Below are 16,089 nucleotides of genomic sequence, written 5' to 3'. Positions count from 1 at the left end.
TTTTCAGAGGTATTACTATGCACACTGTAGGATTTTTAATGAGATACTTCATGTCAGTTGACTTTAAAAAATAAATTGTAGTTTAAAATTGCTTCTTCTATATTACAGAATATTTATATAATGAAATCTGTTATGCTACCTTTCTCATAAGGAAAAATAGCACAAGAAATGTTGGGGGAGGGGGAGATTGCCCATAATTCCTGGATTTAGTAAAAGTTAAAATTAGTAAAATTTAGTAAAATTTTACTAAATTAGTAATCAGTAAAATTTACTAATTTTAGTAAAATACTAAAAAATACTATTTTTTTATTACTAAATTAGTAAAATTTAGTAAAAGTTAAAATTAGAGGGACGTGGGTGGCGCTGTGGACTTGTCGATCGTATGGTCGGTGGTTCGAATCCCCGCGGCGGGGTGAGCTCCCATCTTTCAGTCCCAGCTCCTGCCCACCTAGCAGTTCAAAAGCACCCTTAAGTGCAAGTAGATAAATAGGTACCGCTTTATAGCGGGAAGGTAAACGGCGTTTCCGTGCGCTGCGCTGGTGCAGGCTCGCCAGAGCAGCTTTGTCACTCTGGCCACGTGACTCGGAAGTGTCACCGGACAGCGCTGGCCCCCGGCCTCTTAAGTGAGATGGGCGCACAACCCTAGAGTCGGACACAACTGGCCCGTATGGGCAGGGGTACCTTTACCTTTACCTAAAATTAGTCAAGGTATGATTAAACTTTGCCAAACCCCCTGGATTTAGTTATGCTGATATGCCCAGCGAGCTCCACAGAGCCAGCTGGATGGGCCATTAGCAGAGAACAAAGGCCAGTGATGGCCCATCAAGGAAACCATCAGAGGGCAAGACTGCCAAGCAAGAGTGAGTGGGGGCCCTTCTGTGCAGGGTGATAGTAGCCAGAAGCAAAGGCCAGGTTTAGGATTTCAGCTTTGAATGAGTAGGCTGTGGGGAGGTCCCTGGCAGCGAGGAGGAGATGAGTTGGTAGATGAGCCATCTACCAACAGAACTTCCATCTTATATGGACTGAATATTATTGTATTGGCCCTCATCCATTCATGATTCCAAGCAGTGGTTAGGGTTGAAAAGCAGCAGCTCTGGATGACATCAGCATAAAGTACACTGACATCTCATTCTAAATCTCCCATCCATCATGGTAATCCATCAGGGCAATGAAAGCAGATTCCATGCCAAGATCAGGCCTTAAACCAGAATAAAATGGGCCAAGATAATCAGTTTCATCCAAGATTAAATGCACAGGGTTCACCCACTCAACTATCCTGTCAAAAGAGGCAAATCTCTGCCATCAGCTGATAGTTAATAAACATTCCTTGGAGTCCAAGGATTTTAATACGGAACAGGCTCACTTTCAAGGAGGTATAGTTTGCTCACCCTCATAAAGAAACAATTGTCATGAGCCCCACAAAGACTTATTGGCAGGGGGTGGGGTGGGGGAAAGGAACGTGATGTGAGTCTGGAAACCAATTCTGGAGAAGGATACAGTGGCTTGGGGGGTACTGATCTAGCTGCTAGGGAGTGACCAAGTGGATTGTCAGGAAAAAGGCCTGCCTCAGCAACAGTGGACATCCCAAGTTCGGATGGAGTGGTAACTGTCCCACCTCCAGCTAGCGGAGTGATCCCTGCCATGGGGAGGCACCTTGAGTCTAGGTACAACAGTGAGCTGGCACTATCACCCTGACCTCCATCCTCAAGGATGTGACACCAGTTGTGACAATATGAGCAGAATCAGCCTACTTACAGGAGTGCCCACTTGCTTGCTCAACTTTGGACAGGACCTGCACAAATGACTGTGCCTACTCTGCGCTTCAAAAGGGAAGCTCTGGGTGTGTGTCAAGCTATTCTTTTATCATGTTTTTCAGTCAATTATTATCCCCCCAAAGTCGCTCATATCAATTTTTAAAAGTGAGAGTCAGTTTGTAAGCATGATGGGAAGATCTAAGAAGACAAGATGGGCAAAGGAAGGGTAGTGAAAGGAAAGGGGGGGATCAGTTTACAGTCGGATGATGCTGTTGAGTTATAAGCAGGCATTTATATCCAGTTCAGGCCAAGCAGATCTTCCCTTGCTGTTGTTCTCATGTGAACTAGTGGCTGTTGCTCTTTGGCCAAAGGATGGGACCAGAATGTTCTCCCTCTATGCTTCTGTGACCCCAGGGCAACTGTTTGAGCAGAGCGTTCTTTCTGACATGGGAAGGGGCGCAAGTTACCTGCAGCAGCTGCTTCTCTGGCTAATGAATGAGACAGGCTGGTCTTTCCCCTGTCATGAAGCTCTTACTAGGAGGCATGGGATGCAACATTCCAGTGCCCCCTGATCCTCTGGTCAGTGACAGAGACCAACATGTGCTTCCCTTTACTATGAAAGTCCCAGGAAAACAAGTTAATAATGTTTAGAAGTAACAAAATTACTTCCACAATCACAACTGGAAGTTAGCCAGTTCTATAGTAACACAAAAAATAATCAAGCCATCATAGCAGATACTCAGAAATATATCAACCTCCAAAGTTACAGGCAAAAATAAGGAATCTGAACTAAAGGCAAACAAGTCAGAATCTATGTTAAAGATATGCCTAACCAACCTTGTTTCAGAGTACAGTGAAACACATAGATCCCTTGATCCAGCTAAAGGAAGTATGCATATAGAAGCAGGCTTCCATGTTTGTATACCTCATTGGAAAAACACCACATTCATAACCAGGTTCATGAATCCCTTCAGGCATATATAAGGTTTTATATACATACAATGGAACTTTTAATTTTTCCACCTCACAAACCAACTTTTCTCACAGCATGTGAAGATGCTTCCTAAGATGCCCAAAGTTTTAAAGGCAGCTTGTAAGGGGGGGATGGCATCTACAGAAGTATCGCCAGGTTTATGGAGTCCTTTAAATCAGGATCCAAAGCTTATGTATATTGTGTTTTTATCCCACACAATTAGGTAATGTATAATTATATTGCCTCTTCTTCCTAGATGTCTTCTAGATCCAGTCTTCTGGATTACATGTAATTAAACCTTTTAGTTGCTTCCTCATCAACCGGTGTTGCTCTCACTTTCTCTTTTCCTTATGAAAAGGCATTAACTCCACCATCAAGTTATTTATACCTGGCTTAGTGTTTTAACATCACCTAATATCTGGATTATATCTGGTCACGGCATGCTTTTTAGTGAAGAAAACACTATATTTTACTGAGAAGTCGCAATTCAAATTACACATGTAAAAATCAAATAAAAAGTGGTTGGGTGGATTGCAGAAAACCAAACAAAGGACACCTATAAAAAAGTAAGAGTACACAAAGATGTGCTGGAACAGTTAAAGAAGAGAAAGGGAAATTCCACTTTTATGGAGAACTTCCATTGTTCTTTCATTATTCATTTAGCACTGTATCAAAATTATATATTACATTAATATTTTACATGATTGGTTGTAGAAGGTAATACCTTAAAAGTAGCTACAATACATAAACAAGTCTAAGATTTATGACTGATTGTTTTAAAAAAATCATTGTAGCTTCAAGGAAACTGATTATTTGAATTCATTCCAATCCCATTTTAGAATGAAAATTTTGGGATGGAACAGCCTTTATTGCTCTAATGGATGGCATACATCAGAGAATGGATGGAGTAGTGCAATCCTCTTAGTTTTCCTGGATTTCTCAACTGCTTTCAGTACCATCACCCACAGTAGGAGTTCAGATGGTTGGATGAATATTTATCTTCCGTTCACTTTTGACATTAGCTTTCTCCACCCCCAGTCTGTTTCCTTCTACTCTAATATCAATGTGCTGCTAGAGAACAAGGTACAGTGGTACCTCGGGTTACATACGCTTCAGGTTACATACGCTTCAGGTTACAGACTCCGCTAACCCAGAAATAGTACCTCGGGTTAAGAACTTTGCTTCAGGATGAGAACAGAAATCGTGCTCCAGTGGTGCAGCAGCAGCGGGAGGCCCCATTAGCTAAAGTGGTGCTTCAGGTTAAGAACAGACCTCCAGAATGAGTTAAGTTCTTAACCCGAGGTACCACTATAATAAGAAAGGGGTAAAGTTTAAGGGTTGCCCTCAGACTTTATTGAACTGTAAGTAGCAGATTGAAGAGATACAAACTAAATGATTTCTAATGTAAACAACGGTCTAAAAGGTTCATAGCAAGTCAATTTGTTCCCAGATATGGAGCAAATTAATTTGTCCACCATCCCTGCTGAGGAAGCACAGCACTGCAGTGACTCCAGTTTTTCCAGGAAGGACTGTCTCAGAAGGCGGTGCTGGGGGATTTCTGCAGACAGGGTGCTACTGGGTTCCACCTTGTCCACACAGTTTAATATCTACATGAAACTGCTGGGGAAGTCATCCAGATGTTGGGGCTGCAATGTCATCAGTATGCTGATAAAATATAGTTATTTGTTTTCCATCTATAAATCCCAGGGTTGTTGTGGAATTCTAGAATTTTGGAGGCAATTTGGGGATAGGTGAAGGTGAACAAGCTGAAGCATAATCCAGATATGCTATGGGTAGAGAAATCAGATGACCTCAGTAGAGGGGTACAGCAAATTTTGAATTGAGTTGCATTTCCGCCAAAGGAACAGTTTTGCAGTTTGGGGGCTCTTCTGGACTCAGCACTGTCTACATAAGTAGAGAGGCTAGTGGTAGCCAGCCCTGCCTTTTGTGAAAGTAGGCTGTTAGTCTACTGTGGATCTGACTTACCTAAAGAAAGTGGGTCAATGTATGTGTTTATATCTGGACTAGAATTTTTAAAAAGGTAAAGGTAAAGAACCCCTGGATGGTTAAGGCCAGTCAAAGGTAACTATGGGGTTGCAGCGCTCATCTCACTTCAGGCCAAGGAAGCTGGCATTTGTCCACAGACAGCTTTCCAGGTCATGAGTAAACTGCTTCTGGCGCAATGGAACACCGAGACAGTAAGAAGAGCACACAGAAATGCCATTTACCTCCCAGGCGCAGCAGTACCTATTTATCTACTCGTGCTGGTTTGCTTTTGAACTGCTAAGTTGGCAGAAGCTGGGACAACGGGAGCTCACCCCATCTTGCGGATTCGAACCGCTGACCTTCCGATCAGTAAGCCCAAGAGACTCAGTGGTTTAGACCACAGCACCACCGGCTCCTGGACTGGGCTAGAATGCAATGTGCTCTACCACAGAGCTGCCTTAGAAAATGACCCAGCAAATTCAGCTGGTATAAAACATGGCCATTTGAGTGTTCTTTGGAGTTAGGTGATATGACTCTATCACACCAATTCTGTGCTAGTTCTACTGGCTGCTGGTGCATTTCTGGGCCCTGTTTAAATACCTGAGCATGCTCATTAAAGCCACAAATGGTTTGAGGTCTGGTTATTTGAAGAATGTCCTGTGTTTTGAAACTGATATTGTGGGTCCTGCTTTTTGTCCTGCCTTTAGGTCAGAAAGAGTAATAAGTCTTAGGGACAGAATGAAAGGCGCCCTATAATTTTTTAAAAAAATAATTAAAATTTTGTGCTTTGATACTAGTTTAGCTCTGATAGTGCTCCATTCAGTGTGGCCCAGGAATGGGCAACAGGAGCAATGAACTAAAGAAAAAACAAAGCTTTAAAGCCTTATTAATTTTAAAGATTTACATGCTGCCTTTCAGCCATGCTTCCTGGGTGATTTGCAAAAACAGAAAGAGCACACACAGAGAGACACAGACACACACAAACTTAAAAGCCTAGGAGAAAGGATAACATCTTCACCTCATCATCTACTAACTCCTTTAGTTTCTCTCCCTATGGATGCTGTGCTACATGGACCATATTTCTAGACTCAAGCCTTTCCTAGGCACTGAAGACATTTCTAGAGGGAGAGAGGAAATCTACACAACTATTCAACTACACCACCACTCAAGAAATGTCTTGTTATGAATCCAAGATGCAATACCTACAAAAGAACTAATGCTTAAGCACCTGACATGCTATGCCCAGTAACTCATTGTGCTGTTCACAGCTGTCTCATTGTTAGTTTTGCTACACCCATCTCATCACCATCTGCTGCCTTCATTCTAAACTTAGAAGCGTCTTTGGGTAGAATACACCTTGCCATTGTGAGATGCAGATGTTAACATAAGGGGGTTCTATCCTAATGTAGGGTATCTAAATACAAGCTGATAGACTTGTTTATGGCTTTGGGGTGAATGAGCAAGTAAAATTTTTAATATCAAGTTAAACTTTTAAGTAGAGGTTTGGTTTTATACATATGCCAACACTCTGTAAATTCAAGTGGGGGAATGCAAGCAGCATTTCAACTTATTCTAATAAAAGGGTGCATTTTCATGACTTGATATGGAAATTTCTAATTGTTAGTATGTAATAGCAGAATAGTTTATCCCATAATTCTTTAATAGCAAATATTTCTACTAATCATAATAAGGGCTCATGTGTCAGAGTTTTTCTTTCAGCTGATTGGAAATTGTACTCCCATTTGGGTTAAGTTTCAGTAAGAATGGGAAGTGCATAAATAATTATTAACAATCACAGCATCATTATTACTAATAATCATGTTGAGATTCTTAGGTTACATACCTAAACACACTTACTATAGAGCAAGGCCAATTGAATCAGTGACATTTCTGGGAAAACATGTATAAGATTTGCAGTTAATAGAAAAATGCATGTTGTCCCCACCCCCGAAACAAAATTAATCCAAATGAGTATACAATTTTTGGTTTATTGAAAGAAGCTATTTAGTTATATGCCTAACTCTTGGTTGGATTGCAGCTATTAACAGTTTCTTTTGATAGGATGTCTTCTACTTATAAAGGGCAATGCCACGCCAGTTAACGGCACCACATTTCATTCACAAGGCACTTCAACTACTTCTAGACTCTCTGGATAAATTCATACAACTGTTTTCATCCTACAAGAGGTCCATTTTTACATTCACTTCACAATATGAGTAATGTGAAAAGCTATATTTGGAACAGGCCAAAAAGGTGTTGCATGTGCATTCACAACGACATACCAGTCAACATTCAAAAAGCAGGCTTGCTGAGACCTTAGTTGCACACACATATGTTCAGCTATTACAGTACAATAATGGTTTTTGGACGCGGGTGGCGCTGTGGGTAAAACCTCAGCGCCTAGGACTTGTCGATCGCATGGTCGGCGGGGTGAGCTCCCGTCTTGCCCACCTTTATAGCGGGAAGGTAAACGGTGTTTCCGTGTGCTGCGCTGGTGCTGGCTCGCTAGAGCAGCTTCGTCACGCTGACCACGTGACCCGGAAGTGTCTGCGGATGGCACTGGCCCCCGGCCTCTTAAGTGAGATGAGCACACAACCCTAGCGTCGGACACGACTGGCCCGTATGGGCAGGGGTACCTTTAATGTTTTTGTTTATATTACCACTATGACTGGCTACTCTCTATAACAGAACACACAAAACAATCTTATTGACATGCTATACATCTGAATTAAGCATAATCCCACTAGAAAAAAGAAAATGATACTTTATGTAGTAATCTATTTTGAAAGGGAAATGTCCTTACAGTGAGTCTTTTCTGTACCTTCTGGAACTTGAATATGATGCAAATATGATGCAGCATTTATAGTAAGAAGATCTATCTGCCGTTACTTTTTAAGCACCAAACAACATGCTACCCTACTTAATTATTTTAAATTTTCTTGCCTTCATGTGACCTATGACACTTTGAATTAATAATCATAATTATTGCTTATATAGGTTACTATAAAATATTAGTATGAAGTCTTGTAGGAATTGCAGAAGTACCCAGAACATGCTTGCAAGGATCCCTTTTCTGAAATTCATTTCAGTATAGTAATATTAAAATATTTGGTAATAGAATATTTGGTAATAGAAACATCATTAAAATGGTTATGTTACTTATTCTGCATTTTTGTCACACAGCCAAAATAAACAGGTATAACTCTAACATTTCAGCTTTGCTGGTTAGCTTCACTTTGAGAGCTTTCATTCAAAAATATGATGATGTTAAGTCTATGACCTTTTTTATTAAAAAAAATGTTTTATTACAATTGAAACTAAAACTATCCTAATTCTACTGAGAGCATATTACCATAACCATCAATTTAGAAATTGCCTTTGATACAATCGTCTCAAGGCAATGTATAACAAAAACATAAAAAACACAAAATAGGCAGTCACAAGCAAAAAAACAAATTATCCAGCTGGGAAAGCCTGTCTGAACAAAAAAGTATTCAATTGTTTATGGAAAGTGCAGATAGTGGACACTTGCCATATCTCAACAAGAATGCAAAACAGGGCCATCCACACTGAAAGCTCTGCTTAGTTACTGCAGAGCAGACTTCTGAGATCTTTGTAACTTGCAGGAAAAACTTTCCTGCATACTGCAGAGATCTACTGGGTCTATAAAGGAAAAGGCAGTCTCTCAAATAAGCTAGTCCTGAGCTATACACAGCCTTATATATTAGCACCAACACCTTGAGCTTGGCCTGGTAGCAGCCTGGCAGCCTGTGCAAATTCTATAAGCAGAGTGTTACATGCTGGTTTGCCCCCACAAGCAACCTAGCCATCATGTTCTGCACCAGCTGCAGCTTCCAGACCAACCCCAAGGTTAGCCCCACACTGACTGCATTGCAGTGTTCTAACCATTAGCTTACCAACACATAGGCAACTGTATCACAAATTTTTAAAAAAACACTGAAGTACACCAACATCCCACTTGGCATTTGCATCACCTGTGCCTCATGACTGACAACAGCTATGTAAATAGATTCATGGAATATAATTTCCTCTATAAAATGTGGGCAAGGATCACAAGCATTTTCTCAAAGCAGGTTGGAAAGCATACTGGAATGGGTAAAGAAACAAAATAGCTTTATAAATTGGCCTAATTATTTGTTCTGAAAAAGAAAGAGGCTAGAAACTAGGCAATAACTGTCCACAAATCAGTAATAAAGTTTAAACTTGGTTCCAAAGATAGTGGATTTTGGTCTGTTGTGTGGTCCCTGTTAGAAGCTCTGATTATCACAGATCAGCAAAGCAGCTTGCTTGTCCCATGTGGCTTTCACAAGCCATGGGCGGGGATCCGGCAAGCTGCATGAACAAGCATCTACCAATACTTTTCCTTTTTAAACATTTATTCATACTGCCATAGCATAGCTCCTTGAGAAGTTCCTGATTTGTGGAGTAGCTTGTCACGTAGCACATGGGACTGGTTTTGGAATGGTTGTTTCAGAAATCCTCCTACAATATATGTTCCATTTGATTCCCATTCATGATGGAGATAGGCCGAAATCACATCTAATTAGAGACTAATGAGGTGTCATCAATAACCTAAGCATAATGTACACACACTCTCTATTTTTTTTCATATCTCATGTTAGTCAATAATGGGATGCAGGCAAAGCCTTTGAAGTTGAATCCAGTCAAGACCTGCCAACCATCATTGCCTCAGTCTTGTAACCTGGAGGGATATGCTTACCAGCTATTGATGGGGTTTATCCTCCCATCATCACTATAGCCTAGGGATTCTCTTCAACCACTGCATCTGGAACTGGTAGCAGTGACCAGGAGCTTTTTCCACCAGCCTCTTCTGGAAAGAAGGCTGCTAGGCTTGTTGTCAGAATCAGACTAGTCTGCTGTCATTCATAAATATCAAGACTGGAGTTCCATAAATTTAAACTTAATTTTAAGTCCACTGTGTAGGGACCATGTCATTTATAGGTTCTGGTGGCTGCAGCTGGTGCACAGCAAGGAAACCTGTCTATAAAATGAGAGGAACACATTCCATCAGTGCTCCACCATATGAGCTGTATTTACCGGTACATACCATTACAGAGGGACACGGGTGGCGCTGTGGTCTAAACCACAAAGCCTACGACTTGCCGATCAGAAGGTCGGCGGTTCGAATCCCCGCAACGGGGTGAGCTCCCATTGCTCGGTCCCTGCTCCTGCCAACCTAGCAGTTCAAAAGCACGTTAAAAGTAGATAAATAGGTTATCTTCCCGGCAGGAAGATAAACGGCATTTCCGTGCGCTGCTCTGGTTCGCTTAGTCATGCTGGCCACATGACCCGGAAGCTGTACGCCAGCTCCCTCGGCCAGTAAAGCAAGATGAGCGCCGCAACCCCAGAGTCGGCCATGACAGGACCTAATGGTCAGGGGTCCCTTTACCTTTACCTACCATTACAGAAACAATCCATGATACTGGCATTGACCAATAAGGCACAAAATAGTTTGGAGGCTACATACTTTAAACACCATCTCCTTCCCTCAGTGTTGCAGTCTGCCACAAGCAGAATCCCTATAGTATGTTCTGTGTGAGATGTACAATAAACAAAAGTAAACAAAGATATCTAAGGTTGGGGAACAACTGTACAACTTCTCTTTGAAAACTGCCAAGTCTTCATGCTCCCCAAGGCAAGGCAATTCAGAAGAATGTATGGTAGCCACAAATATGCAGGGATTTCTCTTGTTATCCATTTGTTTATGTGTATTTCATACACATTTTAGTGTAAAGCAGCACTCCAAAAACAGAAACCTGCCAAATGAATTCCCCAGTACAGCACCTTCCCATGTTCTCTTCTATACACAGTGTATGTGCAGACTATTTTGCAACCATAGAAAAATATAGAAATCGCTTTTGCATCACGACCTTACTTCCTAGTCAATTAAAAAAACAACCTTAAAAAACAACCTTATTTTTTTAAAAAAAAAACCCGTTAAGAACAGGTCAAGTACATATCTGTAGCTGCACACTATTACTTCTGAAAGCCATCTAATGGCAAGGCCTTCATGCTAGTTTTTACACCAAGTATAGCTAATAGGTAATAGAGGTGTCTTCAATAACTGATGGTACTATGCCTCCTGGATACATTGCCATGGATGAAAAAGCTGGTGAGTTGTTTCTCCTCACTTCCTTAATTTTTCTCTTCCAACTGCACATGAAAATATCACATTTCTGAATTTTGCCTGAAAATTTAAATGATTGCTTTTATTGAGCAATCAAATAAAAAGGAGGAATGAGTTGGTATCAGCATAAAGCAAATGCAATAAAAACAGCAGTGTCAACTTTAGCTATACATTATCCAGTCATGGCCCACATGAGTGGGGTTTCCCATATCCTTTTGATTTTTTTAAAAAATCAAATATCTGAACTGTTGAAAGCAAAGCATAGTGTCTGTTTTGTTCTGAGGTGGAAAGTAATATTCTAAAAGTTAGCTACTACCCATAACCCCCTTTCTTTTCCATTTAACTGGAGGCAGAAAAACTGTGTGCTTCAAAGACCAGTACAGAATTATAGCATGTACATTATCTGAGTCCATATTAATTATTACACAGAGCATAGATGCTTAGTATCAAAGTACTCCCAAACCTCAGTACAAAATTATGTTAATTTTTGAATGATGCTTTCTATGTAAAAGAAAGCCAAAACTACCTGCATCTCCAGTGTCAGATTCAGCAAAGGACAACATAATGCTCCTTGTTTTCATTAATACTCAAGTACTCAGAGCCATAAAACGAGACACTAATTTAATTTCTTCACATTAACTGTCAGGATGCTAACAAACAGAAAGATGGCAGTAGCAAGAGACAAAGCCAAAACACCACAATCTTCCCCCAGCCACTCTCCTGTTGTTGTGCATACCCCTGGCTGTGGCTTTTGACAGCTCCTAGGGAGGAGCTTCCCATTACACAATCACCATCCTAAGATTGATAGACGTGCTGCGTGTATGCAGCGAGAGAGTGAGAAGAAATTTGTTTTCAAAAGTAATCCTGTTATGGCAAAACCGGACTTTTAAAAACAGGTTTAAAAAACAAAACAAAAGGAAAAACAAACCCCACTATATTGCAGTGTGTGTGTGTGTGTGTGTGTGTGGCCAAGAGAAGCACAGGTCGAGTAAGCTAGAAGAGAAAAGAGCTGGTGAGAGAAACTAATCTCAAAAGAAGAGAGGAAGAACAAAATTAAAAATAGAAAGAGTAGGATAATAAAGGAGAGAAAAAGAGAAGAAAAAGAGGAGAGCGATTCTAAGCATGAAACCTGGCGCAGGAGAACAACAAAAAGAAATTAAAAGTAAGGGAAATAATGGGAATGGCAGGACGGTGACCAAACAGGGGGGTGGGGAAGAGAAAGAAAGAAGGAAGTAGGAGAGGAAGGTAAGCCAAGCCAAGGCCTTTCTCAATATGGCACTGGGGCAGGGAGGAGTGAAAAAAGTATAAACAAAAGGAAAGGCAGAAGCAGGCGAGGAAGGGGAGGGGAGGCAAAGTGCAAAGGGGAGAGGATGGAGGAGGAAAAGAGGCCAGAGGTGGCCCTTCTCGACATGACAACTGGGTCAGGAAAGAGGAGGAGGGGGAGGAAGCCCCTTCCTGGAGCTGACAGCGCTCCTGCCCTGCCTCCCTTTTCTCTCTCCCCCTCTCCCTCTCGCCACCATCCCCTCACGCACTGAACTTACTTCTTCCTGACTCTCTGGAAAGGGGAAGCGCCATCTTTGCGAGGCCGGCCCCTAGGTCTTTTGTCTGTGGCGGCCGCCGCCGTGGGGGGAGCTCCCGGCTCGGGGAGTTGTGGCGGCGGCGGCGGCGGCGGAGGAGGCGGCTGCTCGGCCGCCGGCGCCGGGCTCTGCTCCTCCGTTGACATCCTAGTCAGCAGGACGGGAGAGGAGGCACATGGAGGGCGAGGAGGGAGCTTGGGGGACGGGGGTGAGGAGGAGGAGGAGGAGGAGGGCGGCGATCCCGACGCTCCTCCTGCTCCCGCCGCCGCCGCCGCTGTTCCCCTTCGTCGTCGTCTTCTTCTCCTGCTGCTGCTTCTTCCTCTCCGCCTCCTCCTCCTCTCTCCTACCTCCGCCTCGCATTGCTGGCCTCAGCCGCCGCGGACCAGCGCGCAGGTAGCGGCATGGGGAGGGCGAAGGGAGGAGGGCCCGCCTCAGCCCACACGCAACCAGACCCCTTTCCTCGCGGGGCGGAGGGGAGGGCCGGCGAGGTCGGCGCAGGAGGGGAGAGCGACCCGCGGCGACGACGCCGCCACCAACCGCCGGCGCGCGCAGGGCAGGCCGGCTTCTCCCGCCGCCTCAGCTGAGGAGAATCTCTTCCCTCACGCGACGACGCCCGCTCTCGCCTCACACAAGGCCCCGTGAAGGGTGGCGGCCGCAGGCAACGAACGACTCCTTCTCCTGCTGCTGCTGCTGCCGAGGAGGAGGCAGCCTCCGCCGCCGCTTCATCGGACGTTGGCCCTGTGCCCTTCCCCCGCCCCCGGGGGAAGGGGAGGAGGCGGAGGCCGACGCTGGGCGGGCGGGCGGAGGGCAGCTGAGAGGAAGTTTTGACAGCTCCTCCAGCTGCTGCTGAGGGAAGGGGACGTACAACTGGAAAGCGCCCGTGTGGTGGGGTGTGTGTCGGGGAAGGGAGGTGGGTCGCTCTGGGGTGTGCGCCGGCTTATTACAGGGCGACTCCTCTCCTCCGCCTTCCCTCGCTCCTTTCTTTCCTTTTCCCCTCAGGCGGGCCCGCGACGCCGCCAGCCAGGAAGTTTTACTTGAGGAGAGAGAGAAGAAACCGGGGGGAGGGGCGAAGGAGACAGTTTCTGAGGGAGGGTGTCGCGCGCGGCTGACGGGCTCAACACCCTCCTCCCTGAGGTGGCGACGGTGGTCGCCGCGCTACAGCCGCTGAGGCGCGCCAACAGCCCAGTTAGCAGCGACAGCCGCCGGCTCGAAACGCCGCGCTGTTGTTGTTGTTTTCCGCCCTCACAGGCGCAGCCACCTTCCGAGAAGAGGGAGGGAGGGGAAGGCGGCGGCGGCGGCGGCGACAATCGCTCGGCCTCTCTCGAACTCCCCGCCCTCCCCCTCCCCCTGCTCTAGGCAGGGCCCCCCACTGCGCCTGCCCAAGTCGCCCGCCCACCGGCCAGCCCTTTCCCTCTCAGCGCAGACATCTCATTCGACGCGCCGCCGCCGCCGCTGACCTCACGGGCGGCGCTGCTGCTGTTGGCAGCGGCGAATGTCGTGGTGGCGGCGGCGGCTGTGGCAAAAATGTGGAGCGCGGAATCCAGGGACGGGATGAGTCTCTCTCGCTCGCTCTCGACTGATTGGAAGCAGCTAGGAGGACTTGTTGTCCCTGTGCGGCTGCCTCGCATATGTGTCGCAAGCGAATTTTGCGCCTCTCTCTGTGTTTGCGCGCGCATAGGAGCCAACATCTAGGGGCCGAGGTCCCTTCGAGGAGCCCCCAATAAAATATTTGAGGGGGCCGGGCCCACCCCAAAGTTGATGGACAGTGCGTGTGCACGTCTTGTGTTCGATTATGTGGGGCGGGGCTTATCTGCCCCCCGCATATTTTATTCAAATTGGCACTCTGTCTGTGTGTGTGTGTGTGAGAGAGAGAGAGAGAGAAAGAGAGAGAGAGAGAGTATCGCGCTGAACCAGCGAGTGAACTCTTTTCATCCAGCGCAGTGGTGACAACTTTGAATAAAATACTGTATTGGGGGAGAACAAATAACCCCGCCCCACATAATCGATTACACGACTGAATGCAAGCACGCCATTTGAATGATGGTTGAGGCCCCTTGGTCCTCCCCAAGAAAACATATGAGCCCCCCACCCCAAGTTTATGGGCAATGCCATTCAAATTGTGCGTGCGCTCCGCGAGTGTGATCGATTATGCAGGGCAGAACTTACCTGCCCCCCCCCATATTTTATTCAAGTTGGCACCTCTGATGCCCATCACCTTTAGGGGGGCTGGCCCCGTCAATTTTCTTATTTGTGGGGAGGAGTCCGAAGGGACCTCGGGCCCTGCCTAGGTGTTCGCTCCTATAGTCCCCAGTCTGGGTGTGAAAAGGACACCTAACCCCACCTTCTCCCAATGGGGATAAGAATGCTGGGCACGGGCTTGGCTGCGACTTCCCCACCCTCGCACGACCACACCCACTGAGGCTTCCCTGACTGTTTTCACACGCCGTCTACGCGCGACTGACTTTCTTTTTTTCGGGCCTCTCGCCGCGCGCTCTGCAAAATATGCACACGTGGAAGCGCCTGACAACAGCTGCGCTGCTGCGCTCCCCTGCCCAGACCTCTCGCACAAGATCCCAGGCGCGAAGTGGGAGGCGCTTCGGCGGCCGCGCGATTGTTCCAGCCCCTGCGAGGTCAGCGGAGGTTGAGCAGGGAATAGCTCTGCAGACGTGTAGGGGAAGGCAGGGAGGGATCGGCGGAGGGTGTGCGCGAAGAAAGCGCTGGCAGGCCGTGGGCGTGACATTTCACCTGGGCGCAGAGAAGGCACCGTCGATTGGACGGCTGTACACACACACACACACCCCGCACATGTAGGTTGTAGTTTCTCAGTCCAACAACATTACAGACCCGCCCAGGTCAGCTTCCACTGACTGAAGCCTGGAGGGTGGGGAGCCGCGATTGGCAGGGGGCTGCGCGTGGGGAGAGCGCGGCACCAGCAAGGGAGATCGCCTGGGGAGAGGGATGCTTTCCAGCATCTCTGGTTGCAGCAGCTGCTGGGGCTGCTGCTGCTGGGGGGGGGCGGAGGTGGAGGGGGCTGGCGATGGCGCTAATCCTGCTCCCCACTCCCCCTGGGATAGGGGCCTAGCTGGCTGGCTGGCTACCTGCCCAGATTCTCTGAGGCTCGGCTCGGGGGTTAAGCCTCATTACATGGGATTTAACTTGTCCCAGAGTACAGCCCGAGACTGGCTCGGAGGAGACGCTCGCTCCGTGGTGTCCTCTGTCCTGATAGCAGGACATGGGGCGACAATGTAGGACGGGAGTGGGGTGGAGCTTGAAAGGGGCAAAAATCTGCCTCACCTGATCTAGCACCAAGTAAGCTGCTTTTGCTTTTTTATGGCCTTTTAGAATCTTTCTCCCCTTCTCCTGACACTAGATTTGGGTTTAACTATTGTTTGAGTTACCACATCACAACTGCTGAGTCATGCAACCAGAGCTATGGGCCATAAAAGAATTAACCCTCGAACCTTTTGAATGAGCCATAGGATTTTAGAGGCAGAAAATAACAGCGCAATTTTAGCCACCTCTGTTCAGAACTAAGAGCTACTGAATTCAACAAGACTTGCTCCTGTGTAAATTAAGGCAGCAATCCTAACCCCATTTAATGGGAATACGCCCCATTGAAATCAGTAGGAA

At 46.0% G+C, this 16,089-nt stretch overlaps 1 protein-coding gene across 9 annotated transcripts in view; it reads right to left on the bottom strand.

Moving 5' to 3' along the window:
* Positions 1 to 13,203, bottom strand: part of KMT2C (lysine methyltransferase 2C) — a 151,311-nt gene extending 138,108 nt beyond the window's left edge. For 5 of the 9 annotated variants that reach the window (XM_081931322.1, XM_081931327.1, XM_081931328.1 and 2 more), the window contains exon 1: positions 12,424 to 13,202. In XM_081931322.1, coding sequence (XP_081787448.1) covers positions 12,424 to 12,605 — 182 coding nt within the window. In that variant the 5' untranslated portion in view covers positions 12,606 to 13,202. Of the gene's footprint in view, positions 1 to 12,423 lie in introns of all 9 variants that reach the window. The other 4 variants (XM_081931326.1, XM_081931325.1, XM_081931330.1 and 1 more) reach the window with 1 other exon arrangement.
* Between the last annotated feature and the right edge of the window lie 2,886 nt (positions 13,204 to 16,089).

This window comes from Podarcis melisellensis (genome assembly GCF_964234715.1).
Source record: "Podarcis melisellensis genome assembly, chromosome: 12".
Classification (NCBI taxonomy): Eukaryota; Metazoa; Chordata; class Lepidosauria; order Squamata; family Lacertidae; genus Podarcis; species Podarcis melisellensis.
The sequence above is the reverse complement of the archived record's forward strand: the minus strand, read 5'-3'. Positions and strand labels throughout refer to the sequence as shown.